At 36.8% G+C, this 18,070-nt stretch overlaps 1 protein-coding gene across 5 annotated transcripts in view; it reads left to right on the top strand.

The window, feature by feature from the left end:
- Positions 1-18,070, top strand: part of ccser1 (coiled-coil serine-rich protein 1) — a 112,005-nt gene that overhangs the window by 14,992 nt on the left and 78,943 nt on the right. For all 5 annotated transcript variants that reach the window (XM_041999746.1, XM_041999745.1, XM_041999748.1 and 2 more), the window contains exons 5-6: positions 3,336-3,426; positions 5,225-5,330. In XM_041999746.1, coding sequence (XP_041855680.1) covers positions 3,336-3,426; positions 5,225-5,330 — 197 coding nt within the window. The remainder of the gene's footprint in view (positions 1-3,335; positions 3,427-5,224; positions 5,331-18,070) is intronic.

The raw sequence follows: 18,070 nt of genomic DNA, 5'->3' as shown, positions 1-18,070 counted from the left end.
AGATAGAATGAAAGTCATTTGTTAGTCTATATATTTTCCATTGCTGGAGGCCATAATACCTGGCTGCAAAGCCAAGTTGCCTTCCCTTCATCTTAATGCATTTTGCCACCCTGAAGCACTGAAAAACATATAATATTCATCAAGTGAATATATGATTTAATGTGAACAGAAACCAGGGGCTTTTCATGGACAGAGAGAAGAACTTGCTCCATCTTATCCCTGTTTTGAATGTCATATTCTTTGGCAGCTAAGAGATGGAGTCATATTTTAATGAGACCCGAATCTGATATTATCTCTATTAACTCAAGAATTCAGTTAAATCACATTCCCAAAGGTGACATTGTGGGGTTGTAAGATCATATTAGCGTGTTTCTATGGTTCGAGGGGCACATTAAAATGGGTAATTTGGCTTCAAATGAAGTCAGAAAAGTATGGGTCTTCATTTCTTTTCCAATACCTTGTTAGGTTTAATGTCTAAAATGAGGTGCTGAGGTGTATTACACAAAAATGCATCCTGTCATTTTCTGATATTTACTGCACCGCACTTCAGGTGGGGAGTAAAACAAGGTAGCAGTGTACTGCCATGTGCTCATACACAGCCTACACTGGTTTCACATACATATTACTCCTGAGAACAAGGATTTAGTTGGTAGGAAATTGAATGAATAGGCAGGAATGTCACTGTACATTGAGATGCTTGGTCCCAGATGGGAAGAGATCGATACAGAAAATGGCAGAGAGGATATTTACGTCCAAACAACAATGACGAGAACTGAACCGAGTTGGTTATTGGATTTTCTGATCCATGTGTAGATAATCCAATAGCAACCAATTAGAAGTTTCGTATATTTGCTGGAAAGATTATTTAAGGTAATACATTTCAGAAACCAGTCAAGGCAGTAGATACACTACCAGTCAAAAGTTTGGACACGTTTTCCCATTGTATTGAATGGGAAAGTGTGTCCAAACTTTCGACTGGCCGTGCACATTGCAGAACAAACTAGACTGGCACTGGTGTGTTTTACAGCCTGTAGCCAACCCCTCTGTTACGATCCATAAATCAGTTATGCAGAATCTAGCTTGTATTTTTTTTGACCTTTGTTTATCTTTTTAATATTTTTAGGCAAATAAACTTACTGATGGTGAACGTAGATTTTTAGGAGTTGGCAACTCCTAATTTGTTAAATGAAAACATTGGGCAACAAGACTTGTAACTAATTGTGATCACATAACTCTGATCTAATACAAATGTGTATTTTTTCAAGTAATTTCCTGTTTCAATTATTTATAAATTTGTACAATATTATTCATTGCTATTTGCTGCATTGGTATTCATACAATGTGCTATAAAGAAAGTTTTGCAGTGTTTGAATTGATTTATTAGCATCTCTTCCTTTTTAATTCTTCTGTGCAGTGGATGTTTCATGACCATTAGATGGCAGCATTAACCTTTGGATTACATCTAAGACAAACCTCATCGCTCTGCATCATTAAAACCAGAAAAATTATATCAACAACATGGAAGCATTTACTGACAGATTGTCAGTGTGAATGAGGTGTTTGGTCTCAATTGATGTAGTATGACTCACAGCAGTCCTGTGGCTATTGCTCATTTAAGACATGGAGGATTTAAGACAGACCTCATTAAGAGAATTTCAAAACGATGTCAGCTGTGTTTCAGTTCATACTTAAAGACCAACCAGGGTGGGAGAATATTTTTGAAACATTATCTTAGTATAATTTTATGCCTTTTTTTAAAATAATTAAATTGACATCAGAGTTATTAGTTGAGTTAAAACCTTTTTTTTAAAATCCAAATTTTGTTGTAGGAAGGATCTAAGCAGTGGTCTCGCATCATATCCGTGAAGAACATCAATTTTCTTTAGAAGCTGATGAATAAAATACAGTTTTGGTGAAGATAATTTTGATAATTTTGTTAACTGGATATTGAGGTCTTACAAAAGCCATGAGACAGTATATATTGATTGTATATATATATATATATATATATGTTTTAAAAGAAAAGGCTGCTTTTCTTTATTAAATGCTGCCAATTGGCTGTGTTTCCGGTTTGCTCAGCAGAAAGTTTTTTGCTTGTCAAGCATGGGGAAAGATGACAGATGTTAGACAAAACTACAGCCTCATTTGGCATAGTCACTGCTTTTTCTCAGACTAACAATATGTTTTCATGGCTTTGTATGCAATAGTGGGGGAGCAAGTATCTCATTAATTGCAGGTAAAATAAAAAAGAACAAAAAGAAACCAACCAAAAAACAAAACAAAGAAAAAAACTATGCATTAAAGAAACCACTCTTATTATTGCTCATATTTGTAACATTATTTAAAGAATATTATGAAGTTGAAAAAGTTCAATGAAAATAATTTCAGATGATGGTTTTACATCCAGGGCTCTATTTATTTCCATCTCCTCATTAATTCAAAAGCCTGCTTGAACAACAAAAATAGTTTCCCAGTAGAAATGCAGGAGACCTTCATTAATAATGTTGTCATTAAAATCGCACCACAGACTGAGGTCATTTTTCCTCTTATGCTACCCCTTCAGTTGTGTTTTGTTACATTATTTACATAAAAACAAATCTGCAAGAAAGACAAGCATGCAGCATAAGCATGTTATCCAAAAGGATGAGACAAAGGAAAAACAGAACTTGATTGACAACAGAACTGAGGTCACACAGGGATATGAGATGAATCCAAAATCAAACGCACCAAAACACACAAACACAAAAATTATAGACAACAGTAGAAGCCACCAAAAATATGGAAAAAACGACGAGTTAGGGTAATGTCGCAGGGCCAGACAAAAAAAAAAAACTGCCCCTTTCTTTTAAACTATGACTTTATATCACAAAAGTCAAAGAAAGCTAATTGCTTCTTACTCTCTTGTATAATAGCAAAAAACTTTTCAAGCATCCAGCTTGCATTCTGTTTTTTCTCTTAAGTTCTTCTGTAGGTTATACACCTTTTTCCCCATTTTGTCACTTCCTTGTCTTGGGCCTTTTTTCTGTATCTGCTTTTTTTAATGTGTTATTTTGTTATTATTTAGTAGTTGGTATTGGGATGTGGTAAAAAAGAAAACAGTGTGGTTCTGGGCAGGAAACCAAACTTGTGAATTGCAGTTGTTCAGCTGATAGGTGCTGTAGGGCAGTTTCAGTCTGAAAATGTCCGTAATGACTGTCAGTGTTTTTCAAAATGGGAAAATTATGTCTTGTACAAAGGTTCAAACACATCTCTAGTATTGCATAAAGTAGTGTTGCCTCATTATTTTCACAGATGAATATTTTAAATATTTGTGTTTTTGCTTCATTTTTTTACAGGATGTATTAAACAACCTGGGTTCTTCAGAATTGGATGAGGATGATCTTATGTTAGACCTGGACCTTTCTGATGATCAGCGACATCGACATGGTAACTTTTTCCCTGCACTTGATGCCATAATGTAGTTGTAGTATCCATGTCAAATGCAGATTTTGGATTGATTTACAAAGAAATGATTGTGTAATTACTAGAAGAAAACAAAGCATTAGTCATACACATAACTTTTATTGCGTCTTTGTCTCTCCTTCCCATTGCTGTCATTCTCAACGGCAGTCTCTGTTTTTTCTTTTTTTTATTAAACAGCATCCATTCCATCACCCTAAAACATGAAACTAGTTTTCTCTCTGCTTCTCTATACATTTGCCACGACTTTGATGACCTGCCTTATTCACAGCAATTTATCTCCTTTGTTGTTTTAGCGTTTCATTCCCACCAACATGCCTCATGGTTGAAAAGTGACTGTCAGATGAGAATTATTTCCAGAGCCCTACCACAATGCAGCACTGAGTACAAAACAGTAATTTCAGCTTCTGTTCATATAATATATATTATACTGACTGAATGCACTGAGCTGCTGCAACCTCCTAACATCAAAATTTGTTAAGCGTAGCATCGTTAAATATCTCCTGACACGTTCAGGAGTTCATTTTTTGTGCATTTATTTCATTAAAAGGGATTTTCCTATTTTGCAGTTGTGAGTAGATGATGTGGTCAAGTTAAATGATTGACTTTTGCAGGAACATGTGTTATTTACAGGAACTTTATAGTAAATGGGCCTTTTTGCAATCTATTGCAAATACTGTCAGTATTGATTATGCTTCTCATTAACTCAACCTGCACATTTTTGGCTCATGTTAAAACTTCAGTGTGTGTAGCCTTTACTCAGTGGATTAAATTTAAGATTGAAATGAAATCACCCTCCATTTCTGTTTTTCATGTTGCTCAGAAACTGCATGATTGATGGTAGATTCTGGGCAGGACTGCGTATGTTAATGTGATGGTGGATTAATCTATCTCTAGGCAATATTTAACTCCCTGATGGTCTCGCCGAGTGGTTCAGTTTCAGACTAGTAGAATGCTCCATAACAGTGCTGTAAAGACTACAGTGGAAGCTTCAGCCTTAATAAACCAAATTTACTGTGCTTGCAGGCTTTAGAGTGTTAGGGGAAGAGGGTGGATTTTAACAAAATGTTCATACACTCACAAAACACACACACATATGCATAGTGATAGCATCTCTACAGGCTCTGGTTGAGCCAAAGGAGGCACTATCATTAATATATGCTAACTTACTAGTGTGAATGCTTAGTCATTAGACCTAATGGTTTGCAGACTGTAGCATGAAATTAAAGGTTTGATGAATTGTTCTCATAAAGTCAAGGGACTTGTTTGCAATAAAAGAGTAAGGTTCTTCAGCATAATCAAAGTAAATCATTTAAAGGCACATGTGCACACATGTTCAGAAGTATACATAATGCAGTATCAGTTATATATACAGGTTCATGTAAAAATGTTTGTGTGTATATATAGATATATAGATGCACAACAAGATATACACTTATTCCACAACCCCGCACACCTACACACTCTCATCGGGGCTTCACACTTTTACCTCTCTCATGTGGCCTGTTGAAGCCTTTATTAAAAAGAAAGCAGTTTCACTGCAATTTATGGTCAGTAGTGTTCAGCTGCAGAGCTGAAATTACACACAGACAGACTGAGGGACCTTTTGCAAAGACAGCAAGAAATATCAGATAAGAAAGTTGTGAATTTTGTTGGATCTAACCAGAGTTTTTTGTTTTTGAACCCCAGGTAGCAGTATCAGTTTAAAAAATAATAATACATTTTTTTAAATGTATTAATTATGTTCATTTGGGTACATTTGCAGTGTCCAGAGAAGACTCCAGCCAGTCTCTGACCTCGTGTCTTAACCTGCTCCCTTCTCCTTTGGACCCATCTGGAGATCGCATCGCAGGAAAAGAGAACAGTCAGAGGTAAATACGTGTTTTTGCACATACACCGTATTTAACAAAAAGGAAATAATCCTAGGAACCAAATGCAGTGGATGCTTGAGGAGAATTGTTTTGCACTCTACAAAGGGAAAAAATTGTTAGGAAAAGGAAAAAAAATAGCACCCCCCCCCCCCCCCCCCCTTACCTGCCCAGTCAACATTTCGGCCAATCAGTAATAACTTCCTCTGCATACTCTTTTTTTTTAAGGAGATGGAGAGGAGAAAAATACGATCATACCGGGTCCACCTAGAAACAGGGTCGTTACAAATTTCTTGTAAAAACTGTTGCAGTTTCTTTGTGTTTTAGGGTCTCTCAATTTCTTCTGTCTCTTGGTGTCATCCATGACTCGATTATGTTATAATTTAAACTGACTGTAAGGCAAGGCAAGGCAGTTTATTTGTATAGCACATTTCATGTACAGGACAATTCAAAGTGCTTTACATAAAACAAAGATATTACAGATATTTAGAATAGTAAAAGGCATCAACACATAATCAACACATAATCACAATAAAATAATAAATTACATTAAAATGATTAAAAGCAAGATAAGTTAAAAAAAAAGAAAAAAAAGTTATCAGTGCAGTCCTTTTTCTTCAAATGTATAGAAACGGCAGAAAGAAAGAAACAAATATATAAATTGTGAACCCTTATGTGGTACCATCTATATATTTGGAGGCAGCATTTAATATTTGACCAGCTACTTTTCTATGAGCATGTTTTGACTTAATAACATGGATTTAATTGCAAAGCTGAACACCTCAGGATTACTCGTTCATATTTGAGTTGTAAGCCAAATGGAAAAGGAGAGCCCTGTAAGTGAGGGGGATCTGCAGCAAAGAGGTGGCAGCTAAAGAAAGCAAGTAGATGAAAAATAACAGTGTTAATACTAATAAAAAGTTAAAAATGACATGCAATTTCCCTACAAAGAATTCAGTTGTTACTTAAATACTTTTGTACAACATTTAATCCTTAGCTAAGATTCCATGTTCCCGATAGTCATGACCAAACCATCTGTTACAGGACAGCATTATGGTGGTCTTGGCTGAAATGGAATCCAGTTCAGTAGTTAGATCATATTGAGTGCTTCGGGATCTGCTTTGATTCACATACTCACAGGGTTATTTTCCTCTGTACACTAAATCCACATTACATTACAGCTACAAGATTAACTCTTTTTTTTTTCCATGTGAGACAAAAACAGAGGGTTATTGTCTGTTCCTGGAACTGCTGATCTTGACTATTGTGTGTAAACGTAACATGTTTAATGCGTTTTCCTCCCTGTGAGATGAAACAGAAAGAGGAAGGCTAAATAAATAAATGAACTCCCTCTGAATAAATATGAAAGTTGTCTTTTTGCTCTCCTCTGTCTCACAGTAGGTAATGGCTGAGAACGCTTGCAGTTTCTGTCTCTGTTTGTACATACAAGGTCCACTAAGAGTCCCTTTTCATTATGTATTATGCGTTTTGGTCACTAATTTCCTCTCTATGCCCAGGATCAGGATACATCTTGCTTGGTATACACAACTGTGCATACACACCCAATCATCTTCAAGATATGTGCTCACACATAGCAGCTCTGTGGATAGGGCTTATTTGGTTTTATGGAGCCAGAGTGTAATAAAGGATTGTATCAGCAGTAGTGTCGTCTGGTGGTCTGTCTGACAAGCATGCAGATGATTATTGTTTTACCTTCCACTGTTCCTCTCTCTGCCTGCTAGTTGAATTTATTTTATTTGTGCTCTGGCACCCATAGAGTAAATGTATCTATATGAAATGCTTGCCCTTGAAAAAACATGATGTGATCTCCTTTGTTTCCAGAGAGGTTTAAATTAACCTATGTGAGGGACCTTAACGTTAAAAGATTTATATTAAATTAAATTATTAATTATTTTCTTTTGTCCTTAGAGAGTGATGTTGTGATTGTAAGTTGCATTTTGTGACCGTGCCTCACCAGCAGTGTGCCAGTTTTTTTTTTTTTTTTAAACCTTTAAGTCCTACTGTGTTGCTAACAATGCAAAATACCACTTGCCATTCATACTATGGTACTTAAAGGGTTAATAATTGTCATCAACAATCTTTGTGTGTGTGCGTGCATGTGTCTTATGTCAATGAGAGACCAGAAATTGGTAAAAATGTGCAGATTGTCATCTTGCTTGTCTGGTCAGTAAACCTATTCCTTTCATTTCACTTTCAACTATTAAAACTGTGGCGCGAAGAGAAGAAACAAATATTCAGATCTGTGACATGACAGAATCGAATGAATGATGAGGACACACTTTCCTCTTCCAACAGGAAACAGCCATGAGTTTATTAGGTAAGGTTACTGCAAGGAAAGAAAGGCTGTGTGGCACCACATTTGCAGGGATTATTGTACTGCCTGGCAAAACAAAAAGTTGCCTCCTGGATTTAACTAAGCAAATAGGTACGAGCCTCCTATTGGATAATTACTACATGGATGATTATTGTTCAGCTGGCAACAAGTTATTTAACCCCTGATGCACTAAGTAGCCTCTCCAGTAAGTTGCATTTCCAGACACACAAAGCAAAGGGAACTGAAGGGATTGGGACTGAACAGTTGTGTAGCCATAAGAAAACCACTAATCAGTGAGGCTAACCTCAGAAAGAAGGCTTCAGTTTGCTAGGGAGCATGAAGATTGGACTCTTGAGGAATGGAAGAAGATCATGTGGTCTGATGAGTCCAGATTTACCCTGTTCCAGAGTGATGGGAGCATCAGGGTAAAAATAGATGTAGATGAAGTGATGCAGCCATCATTCCTAGTGCATGATTCAAAATACCATTTGTCATTCATATGTGTTCAAAGAATGAGGTCAGCTGACTACCTGAATATACTGAATGAGCAGGTTATTTCATCAATGGATTTTTTTTTCCTTGATGGCATGGGCATATTCTAAGATGACAATGCCAGGATTCACCGAGTGGTTCAGGGAGCATGAGACATCACAGAGACTAGACCTGAACTGCACAGAGGATCTTTGGGACGTGCTGGAGAAAACTTTGCACAGTGGTCAGACTCTCCCGTCATCAATACAAGCTCTTAGTAAAAACAAAAACAAAACAACAAAACAAATATTAATGCAACACTAGATGGAAATAAATATTAGTGACTTTTTTATGGCAATCTTTTATAATAATTATAATAATAATAATAAACACCTAATGCCAACTAGTTTCTGATTTATCCCTCAGTAGTGATAAAATTTATACCAGTGTTTATATCCAGTGTTTTTCTGGCCACTGGTGTTGAGTTTGAAATTGTAGTATTGTGACAAGCTTATAATGAAGGCAATGAGGTCTCCCTGCCTCCACTGATGACTTATGTGACTCCTTGTTACATCTGCCACAAGTTCCATTTGTCTCTGCTCAAGCTGCACTGGAACATTGTTCCATATACTAAGAAGAAATCTTGGTAAAAGGTATAAAATAAAAAAGATTACTGCCTACATGTTGCTTTCTAGCTATGAAAAACAAAATACAACAGTTCGTCATAACACTTGGTAATTAAAATTGACATGTTTATGGATTTTTAAAAATGAATTCAAACCAGCAACAGCAAAGTTTCATATTGATGTCTCAAACACACCAGAAGATTGAGTTAGTAAACAATAGAAAGCAATATGCAGGCCAGTTACATGTTTTTATGGTGTCATTGAAGTTTTTTTTTATTTAGTCTTTAAAGTCAGGTCTATTGAAAGTGGTTGGAGTGCTGCTTGAATGGATATTGATAGAATTTGTGGAGAAGAAGTTGCCAACAAAATGACAAGCTTTCATCGCCCCCATGATGTCTGTCACTGAATGTAGCATTGTGCCGGAGAAAGGGAAAAATGTATGTCTCCTGAGTTTCAGGTTTTTTTTTTTTTATCACTGGCATACACCTGAGTATTGCAGTAATTTTGATCTTATAATAAATGCCTTTTTTGGTAAGGTAAAAGCTACATTTAGGAGGTTATTAGTGCTGAGATACCTGTTTGGATCAAAGTGGCGGGCCAGTTAACGATAAGATTAACATTTTCAGTTCCAGAGTGTTGCTGGTGTGATGAAAAGACATCAGTAATTTCTTTAAATTTATAATTATGCCTGAGTGTTGACTTATATGCAAACTTTCATAATGACTTGAAATCTACTATATTTTCATAATTACATCTCCGTTTGTATCTAATCACCTGAAGATGAGAATAAATGTCTTTTTGTTATCTCAGAATGAGACCATATGTCTACAGAGGGAGCTGTAATTACAACTACACCATCAGATTTCACTAAGTCCTGCACACTGCTCTTCAAACTTTATAAACCTGTAGACACATCACAAGATTTATCAGCGAGTGTGACAGTGAGACAGTGAGACAGTAGTGGGCTGAGAGGGAAGTATTTGTTGAGATAACTTCTCAGCATCCAGGGTGCAGTTTTTGTAGCTTATATACTAAACTGTAGAGTAGTTTAAGTGATTATTATTATTATAATTATTATAAAATAAATGATTGGTTTTTGCTTGGAAATAGTGGTGTAGTGTGGACTGAGCCAGGTTGTGAGAGTTTCTTACTTTGACTACAATGTTGCTTCTAGCAGGTGTTAATTTCCCACGGTTTTAGTTCAGCATCTTAACCGATTTCCTCTAACAAAACATTTTCACACAATTTGTGCTGGAAAATGTGTAAAGTCTGTGAGTGGAAGGGGAAAACCAAAATGTGTTTGCCCAAGGCTTCCTCTATCTCTCTTACTGTCTTCTTTTTTCTACAAGTCACTTTTCCTTATTGTCTCAGGTTCCACATTCCCTCAAGGGGACATTGATTTGCTGGAGGCAAAGCGAGCTCCCTTCTTTTCACACACAGCAAAACACAAACACACACATATACAGCAGTGTTTCTATCACTTCAGAGGACGTTATACTGACTTGCACTCATTTTATTTAGACTTACTGCAATACTAAATATTATTTACCCTACCCAACCTAAAATATATTGTAGCGTTTATATTGTTTCTGAATGATTTTGGTTGTGGGGACTTTTGGGGGATTTTCGTCTCCAAAATCGAAGCTGCTCTCCATAATGTCCCTGTAAACAGATTTATGTCCCCACAAAATGAATAACACTAGTGCATGCACATGCACACCTGTCAATCAGTCAGCCTGTCCTGAGAGAGCTGCAGAGGACTACTGCCTGCATGACAGGTTGCACAAAACATCTGCTTTATGCACACACACACACACACACACACACACACACACACACACACACACACACACACACACACACACACACACACACACACACACACACACACACACACACACACACACACACACATTCCTTCTTACCTCTTCAATGTTTGACAGTTGGATGATTTTCATGACAAGTATTTGATTTTCTGTCATAAGGCTTTAGTGAAAATATATAAAAAACCAAAAAGAAAAAAAAAGTAAACTTCCATGTGCTAAATCTTAATTTTCAGTTGTGACTGGATAGGAGTGTAGAGGAAAAGCCAAACACAAGTGGAGATTTTTAGGGATTTGAAGAAAAAAGATAGACTTTAAAGGGACATTTTGTAAGAGTTACTGCGATCTAATGTTGGAATTGTGGATCGCATTCTAACGTATAGTGCATTCTAGCGTCTTCACTCAGGTTAAGAGGTTCCCTCTGGATTGGTCAGGGGGAAAACATCTGGTGGACAGAAATTCACTGTGCCTCTGTGTTTAGAAGGAAGAATGGTTCTCACAGGGGGGAATGGATCTCGACGGGGAAACTCGACACAGCATTGGCTTTTTTTGACAGTAAAAGCTAGCTTATAGAGCCTTCCCATCTGCTTTTAGTCCGGCTTTACTGCGACTGAAAGCCAGTGTTTACAGAGGCTATGAAAGCGACTGAAATCACATAAACATACACTTCTGTACCAGTGAGGCTGGTGCATTTTATCAGAAACTACTGTTAGTTACCATGGTAACGAGCAACACTCTCTAACAAATCTGAATGAAAAAGTTAGCTTTAAGCTAATTTAGGCAGTACAGTTGGCTTACTTGTCGAGGAGAAAACTGTCAACTTCAGCATTCCTTTTTCAGTATTTCTCCTTCTTGAGCTCATTACACACGGGAAAGCCTAGCTCGATGTTTTTCTTTTATGCATTTGTCCTTTTCTGTATCATCTGGTCACGCTGCCTTTTAAGTGCCCCTTTTCACTTTTTTTTGGTGAAGGTAAAACAGTTACCGTGCTGCTGATGCATATATATGGTTATGCGTTTTTGTGAATAACAATAACAAATTTTCCAACTTGACAGGGTAGTAAGCTGCTGTTGTTGATCTCCCACATCTCACTGTTCGCTGGGTCGCAGGGAAACGTGTAGTATGTTTTACTTGTCCCTTGCCAGCAGCTGTAGTTTCAAGATGGCAGAGCATCATTGCGCTGCCCTTCCGGCTTACCCTTCATACAGTATGTATGAACAAATCTAAAATTCTTCGCTTACAAGAATGTGTCAGATCATTAGCGGAGGTCATAACACACTAATGATAACACATATACACACGTATGTTGTTATCATTGGTGTATTATGATTTCCGCTGTCTGTCTGTCATGCAGACATTGATTTTGTCCAGTAAACAACAGAAAATGTCACACAATTTAAAGAATATGATATGCAATATTTGCTTGAAAAAAGTTCATTACCCATTGCCTTGTACACTCTGCAAAGGAACTAATTAGAGATCTGTTAATAGACACTAGTACACTAGTACACTACAGTTCTTTCAAATAATAAAATCACTGATAACTGATGACTGCAGCTCTATGTGACTCTGCTAGAATATCTTTTCACAACCTCTATGCTTTTTATTTAAGAGACAGCACAGCAAGGCTGAGTGGAATAAAGGGTAGAATGGATCAGATTGTAGCTGTAGTTCTGTCTGATTTGGTTTTACCAGTTTCGTATACATTTCTAGAACATCAAATAACTACAATTAAACATGGCTATATATCTACAGGATGTAGATGGCATCAGTTACATGGCAGATAAATAATGAGCATTTAGTTTCAAGTGATTTGCAGATGAAGCTGTCTTTAGATTGCTGTGCATCTTTGCCATTTACAGTGCCATCAAGCTCTCATGATGAGTGCTTCCTCTGATTCTTGTGCAGGGCACATTAGACCTGTGAATATTTGTGTGATGTCTCCTAAACGGTTGTGTTGCGTGTTGTGTTAAGACACTGATTCTTCCCTTGTCTCTCCTATAAAAATGATGCAGAGGAAATTAAATTTTGACAGTTGGGATATAGCTTGCCTGTTGCTATGGTAACAGCAGTCTGCCTGTTGAGCACTCCCGTTCTATTATTCTTTCCTTTTTTGTTTTAAGTTTTCACTGCTGTTGATTATTATGCAGAAGACAAGCAGTCTGAAGAGGGGACATGCAAACATTAAAGGGTGTCATTGTCCACTGTATTCTCACAGTCAGTATTTAAAGACTCCGTTCCCATATATCCACTTACTACTTTGGGGATTAATATGCAGCTACAACACAATAAGCCTTATTGGAAAAATGTCAACATGTCTTTTTTGCTTATATTGAATCCATTAGAATGCAAAAGAAAAGTCATTGATGACTTTTTTTTAGCTGGTATTGTAAAATAGCTGGTAATGTAAAATAGAAGGCAACAGCTAGAAATCTGTGAAAAGGAATAGAAATCATAGCTTTCAAACCACAGTCAGCTGGATATTAAAACACTGCTGTGCATTACGAACAAGGGTGGAGAAAGCATTTTCTGATTCTTAAGGCATTCTCTTCTTATATTTGGGTCATTTACCCATACATTTACTCACATAAACACATGCATGCTCACAATCATAAAACTAGACAAGCGTAAAGCTGAGCTTTTAGTTGGAACTGGGGACAGATAAAATGCACTCTAGCATAGTTTTCATACACATAGCCACATGATGTACAGTTAAAGTTTAAAAGAACACAGATTAGATTTTCTTTTCACCTCGGTCAGGTTGCTAGCAAAATTTGTTCATTCAAAAAGAAATGACGAGACTTAGTCTCTCATTTTTTTATGAGTCAGTAGTTTGTGGATGGTTTCACATTATATATTAATCAATATATGTTGGTTATTCTTTTTTGTTCTTGATGTATTCTTTTTAGGGAAATTGCTTTATCATTCTCACAGTCTGCTCACAGATCACTTGTTCTAGCCAAGCATCATGCAAGATCCCTTAAAGCTGACTCTATAACTACATAGTCTGCTCTGATGTTTTCAATGTAAAGACAAATATACTAAAATATATTAACAATTCTGCACTGTTTTCATCTGCTATGATGTATGTTTGTTTCTTATGTTAATTATTATTTAGCTTCTTGTTCACCTCAACCTCTTAGGTGTATTAGTTGTTTAATACAGAGAAACTAATTAGTTTTTTTTTATGTTTTTGGTCCTTGGTCTGAGCAGGTCTGTGTAATTCTAATTTGTTACTCAAAGAAAAACTACATTGTCCACAGTAAGACAATACTTTACTTTCCATGACCATCACTGTGATTAAATTTTCTCTGTCTGATATGACACTCGCCATTAGTAGCAGATTCTAAAACATGGCATTCATGTTTGGTTTTTTGAACTTGAATCTTATTCAGTGTCTCTTGATCTTTTCTGTATTTGTTGTGGATTACAGCTGAGTGTATTCTGAACACAATCTGGTTCAACATGTTGTGATTATAGCACAATACCTTTATTCTACTATGCAAGCAAAATCAGCAAAACATATTTCATAAAAGCTGAATATTTCCCATTTGTATTATTACTCATGTATCACTACCTAGTCATGTTCAGGCTTAGTAATAGCAGCTTGCTTCAACATTTCTAAAAACCTGCGCCCTAAAAGAAAGCTCTACAAAAGTAGGGACCTTTTTGTCCAAGGCTTACTTGTTGTGTATTTTGGTACAGTGATTAAAACTGACTAAATATACTCTTATTTCAAATAATGATAATAATGATTTTGCAAAGCCATCCTTTTCACTCATATATTCAAGGATCTGGGATTAAATGTTCATATGAATTTAGGAAGTTGCCCTTTAACTAAAGAATGATAGATTATAATATTTAGTGGATTTACAGGTGGCTGTTGGAAACTATACCAGCACAGGGATGAAGCCTTGCTCACAACCACTGGGTGCTGCCCCTCAGCATGCTTCCACAAAGCTTGACAGTCAGAAGAAAATGGGCTTTCATGGGTTTTAAAAAGCCTGGAGCTATATATTACAGGCAGCAGCTGAGCTGCAGGCCCACATAACAGGCAGCATGAGATAGCTAAGTATTGTTTAGGACTGTGAATCATGCAATGTCATGTAATGAAAATATTGAGCTTAAAATGAGCATCATTTGTTCTTTTTTATACCCTGCATTGTAGAAGCTTAATATGTGGTACCTTTGTACCTTTGCTCATATGTCCTTTTTTCACATGTTGACACGAGTTCCTGAGGGCTTAATGAAATGTATCTGTCATGTTACAACTGTTTTTACACCCCTCCTTCAAAGCTGTTAGGGGAGACACCCTCTCCATCTTGTGTGCTTCCTTTTGAGATTGGTGGAATAGCTGGTTGCAGCATAATTTGGATACAGCTTCCCTCAATAACATTTGAAACACATTATTACAACTTGAGTGCCCATACAGTACCTAACCTGGGCTCTCACACTACCACACACAAACCAAGTTCAAACTAATGTTTCCACAGCAATGGACATAGCTCGATTTCTTGAGTTGAGGCCGCTGTTGCTCAGGAGGAAGAGCAGTTGTCTTCCAACTGGAGGGTAGGTGGATCGATTCCAGGCTTCCACTGACTACATGTCGAAGTGTCCATGGGCAAGACAATTAACCCCATGTTGCCTCCCGATGTGCCTCTCGGGGTATGAGTGTGTATAGGTGAATGTGACAGGTAGTGTAAAGCGCTTTGAGTGGTTAAACTGGCTGGAAAAGCGCTATATGAATACAAGTCAATTTACCATTTAACTGGTGATGACAATTTGCTGTCAATGAAAAGCAAAAATAAACTATTCCAATTTTGCACCTATTAGGTATAGTAAATACAGCATGATCTGAAGCTGAAATTTTAATGGAGATGAAATTTAGAGACTGAACAATTCTACTCTGATCTGTTTCTAGGATGTAGTCCCACCCTGCAAATGTACCTTGGACAGTTCACTGACTGATATATTTTCAGACCTAGGTGGCCTTTTAGACAGAGTGGTGTTATATTGGAATTATTGAGTTAGTGTAACTTCAAAACACCCAATTACATGCTCACACGTCAATGAAAATGTCATTTTTATTTTTGAGTCCTCTTTGTTCCTAGTTAAAGTAAATTTTAACAAGGTGTTGGGATTGTAGACCAACTCAAAACACAACCAAAATAAAGGCAGAGTTAATAACATGATAAAGGAGAAATTTTATTTACAGTGGCTGTACATGAAAATCAAGTGTGGACATTTCACAAGAATCTGAATAAAGACATGCGTAGATGTTGAAATTACTGCAATTTACTATTCACCATGACTCAGTATGGACAACTTTATTTATTGTTGTTACGATTTTGTAATGGTTGTGACAATAACGTCACAACATAACAACGAATCAAAATTATGATTCATCCTAGAATAAATTTGGTTTCCTGGCAGGAAATGAATCAGCCGTTTAGTTGCAAGAAGAACAGAACAAAAAGGACAGAGACAACATGTCTTTTTCCTCTGCTTCTTCAAAACACATCATAGACAGATAGAGAATATAAAACCTGTGTACATAGCACTCTTTGTGTTTTCTTTAAGGTTTACTTAAGAAAACTAACCTTTAGCAGTGGGATCCCCCTGTAACAATGACAACACTGTTGTACCTACTGCTGCCCACGATAAATTTCAGCTTAGAGTAGAAAAGATCATAATATGCTTGTTATTTTCAAGGTTTTGGAATATAATTTCTAATGAAAATGTCACCTTTCACATTCTGACTTTATATTTAGTTTTTATTTAAAATTGCAAACTGACTTTTTATCTTTAAAACACAGCAGCTATTAAACAGCAACAGTAGTGAATATCCTTTAGTGCTTGCATAACATAATAAACTCAAGAGAGTAATGTGTCAGATTCCTTGAGGCAGTAAGTTGGCAGTGGACAAGTTCACAGCAGGGTTTTTGAGCTTAAAAGTAAGAACACTCTATTTTATTGAAATTTTGCTTCAAGGCTTTCAAACAGGAACAAAATATGGGATAAAATGTTAGACCAAATGCCTTGGCAACATTCTCCTATCTAGCTTTACAAGAAAATGTAATGTGTCTCATGGGACCACCATGAGCTACAACTCTTCAAGCAACAAGAAGTTGTGATAATAATTATCACAAGTATGTTCTGTTAACTTCATACAGTTTCTTCCCCACATTAGGCAACTGTGGCTCTCAGTTTCTTTTCTTTTTTTCACATGACTTAAAATCACAGATTTCATGACAGAGAACAAGTAGGCAACCCCTGAAGTTAATAGATGCCATGTCAGGGAGAGTGATAGATACAGATACAAAAGCACATTTTTCTTGCAAAACAGGCAACAATTCAAAGTGCAGAGAGCAAAGGGAAGCAGAAAAGACAAAAAGGTTAATCAGAAAGTTAACCCTGCCATATCACATTAGTTTAATATTTTTTTCCTTTCTGTGTCTGGAAAGTTCAATTCACCATTAGATTCACTGCCTGCAGCTTGGGTTGTGCTCACTCTTTAGTCACAGATGCACTTTATGTCGGAGATGAGTTTAATGGCAGCATTAAACATCCTTAGCCTCAGGTGCTGAATGCAGATGACTGCACTGTGTCTGTCAGGTGGAAAGAAGGAATGACAAATGAGAGTGATTATTCTCTCTTAGCTGTGGTATACTGTTTTACTTCACTTACACAGGCATACGAGCACTCACATTACACGCAGATCTCTGCATTTCACGCATACAAAGCTGTAGACACAAATTGGATAGTCCCCATAAATATGTTCCTTGATGTCAGTAAAAAATGAACGAGGAAGAGTTGGATGAGGGGACTGACTACCTTCTTCAATGTGTCTAAGCTTTTAAGTGTCGCTATCATTCATGAGACAATGCACTTTTTTTTTTATTGATGATTGACAAGGGAGCAGCCCATTGCTTCTCATTGCTGCGAAAGATAATGTACTTGAATCCCACATAATTTATTTGACAAGCAGTCATTAATCATCACTTCACATGCTATCTGAACATTACGTAAACCCGGACATTGGCATATGGATGAACATGTATGTCAGAGATGTCAGCTCTGTGTGTTCTGTTTTATTGCCGATGTGGGGGTGCATACATGTGCATGCGCAGCTATGTTTCAGTGCAGGGAGCCAACTGCCTCGTAATAAAACACTGGTAAAATAATGAAAGTCATAAAAAGGCAGATAATTGGCTTTTTCAGGTTGGTGAAATGGATCACTTCTAACACAGCTGTTGAGAAATGGATTCTGAGAAGAGGGACGAGTCAGACAGATGGAGAGGAGAGTGTAAAGCTAGAGAAAGACAGGGTGAAAAACCTATATATTAAAGAAGGAGATGAGATGAAAAGAGAAGGGGAGAAACTATATAGCATAAAAGTGAATGAGAGAGAAAAGAATGGAGGAGATAAATGAAAATGAGCAGTGGTAACGATAAATATGTCAAAAAAAGAGGCGTTTTTCAGAATCCT

The sequence above is a fragment of the Melanotaenia boesemani genome, chromosome 11 (genome assembly GCF_017639745.1).
Source record: "Melanotaenia boesemani isolate fMelBoe1 chromosome 11, fMelBoe1.pri, whole genome shotgun sequence".
Lineage (NCBI taxonomy): Eukaryota > Metazoa > Chordata > Actinopteri > Atheriniformes > Melanotaeniidae > Melanotaenia > Melanotaenia boesemani.
Note: the sequence above shows the minus strand (reverse complement) of the source record. Positions and strands in the feature narration are given on the sequence as shown.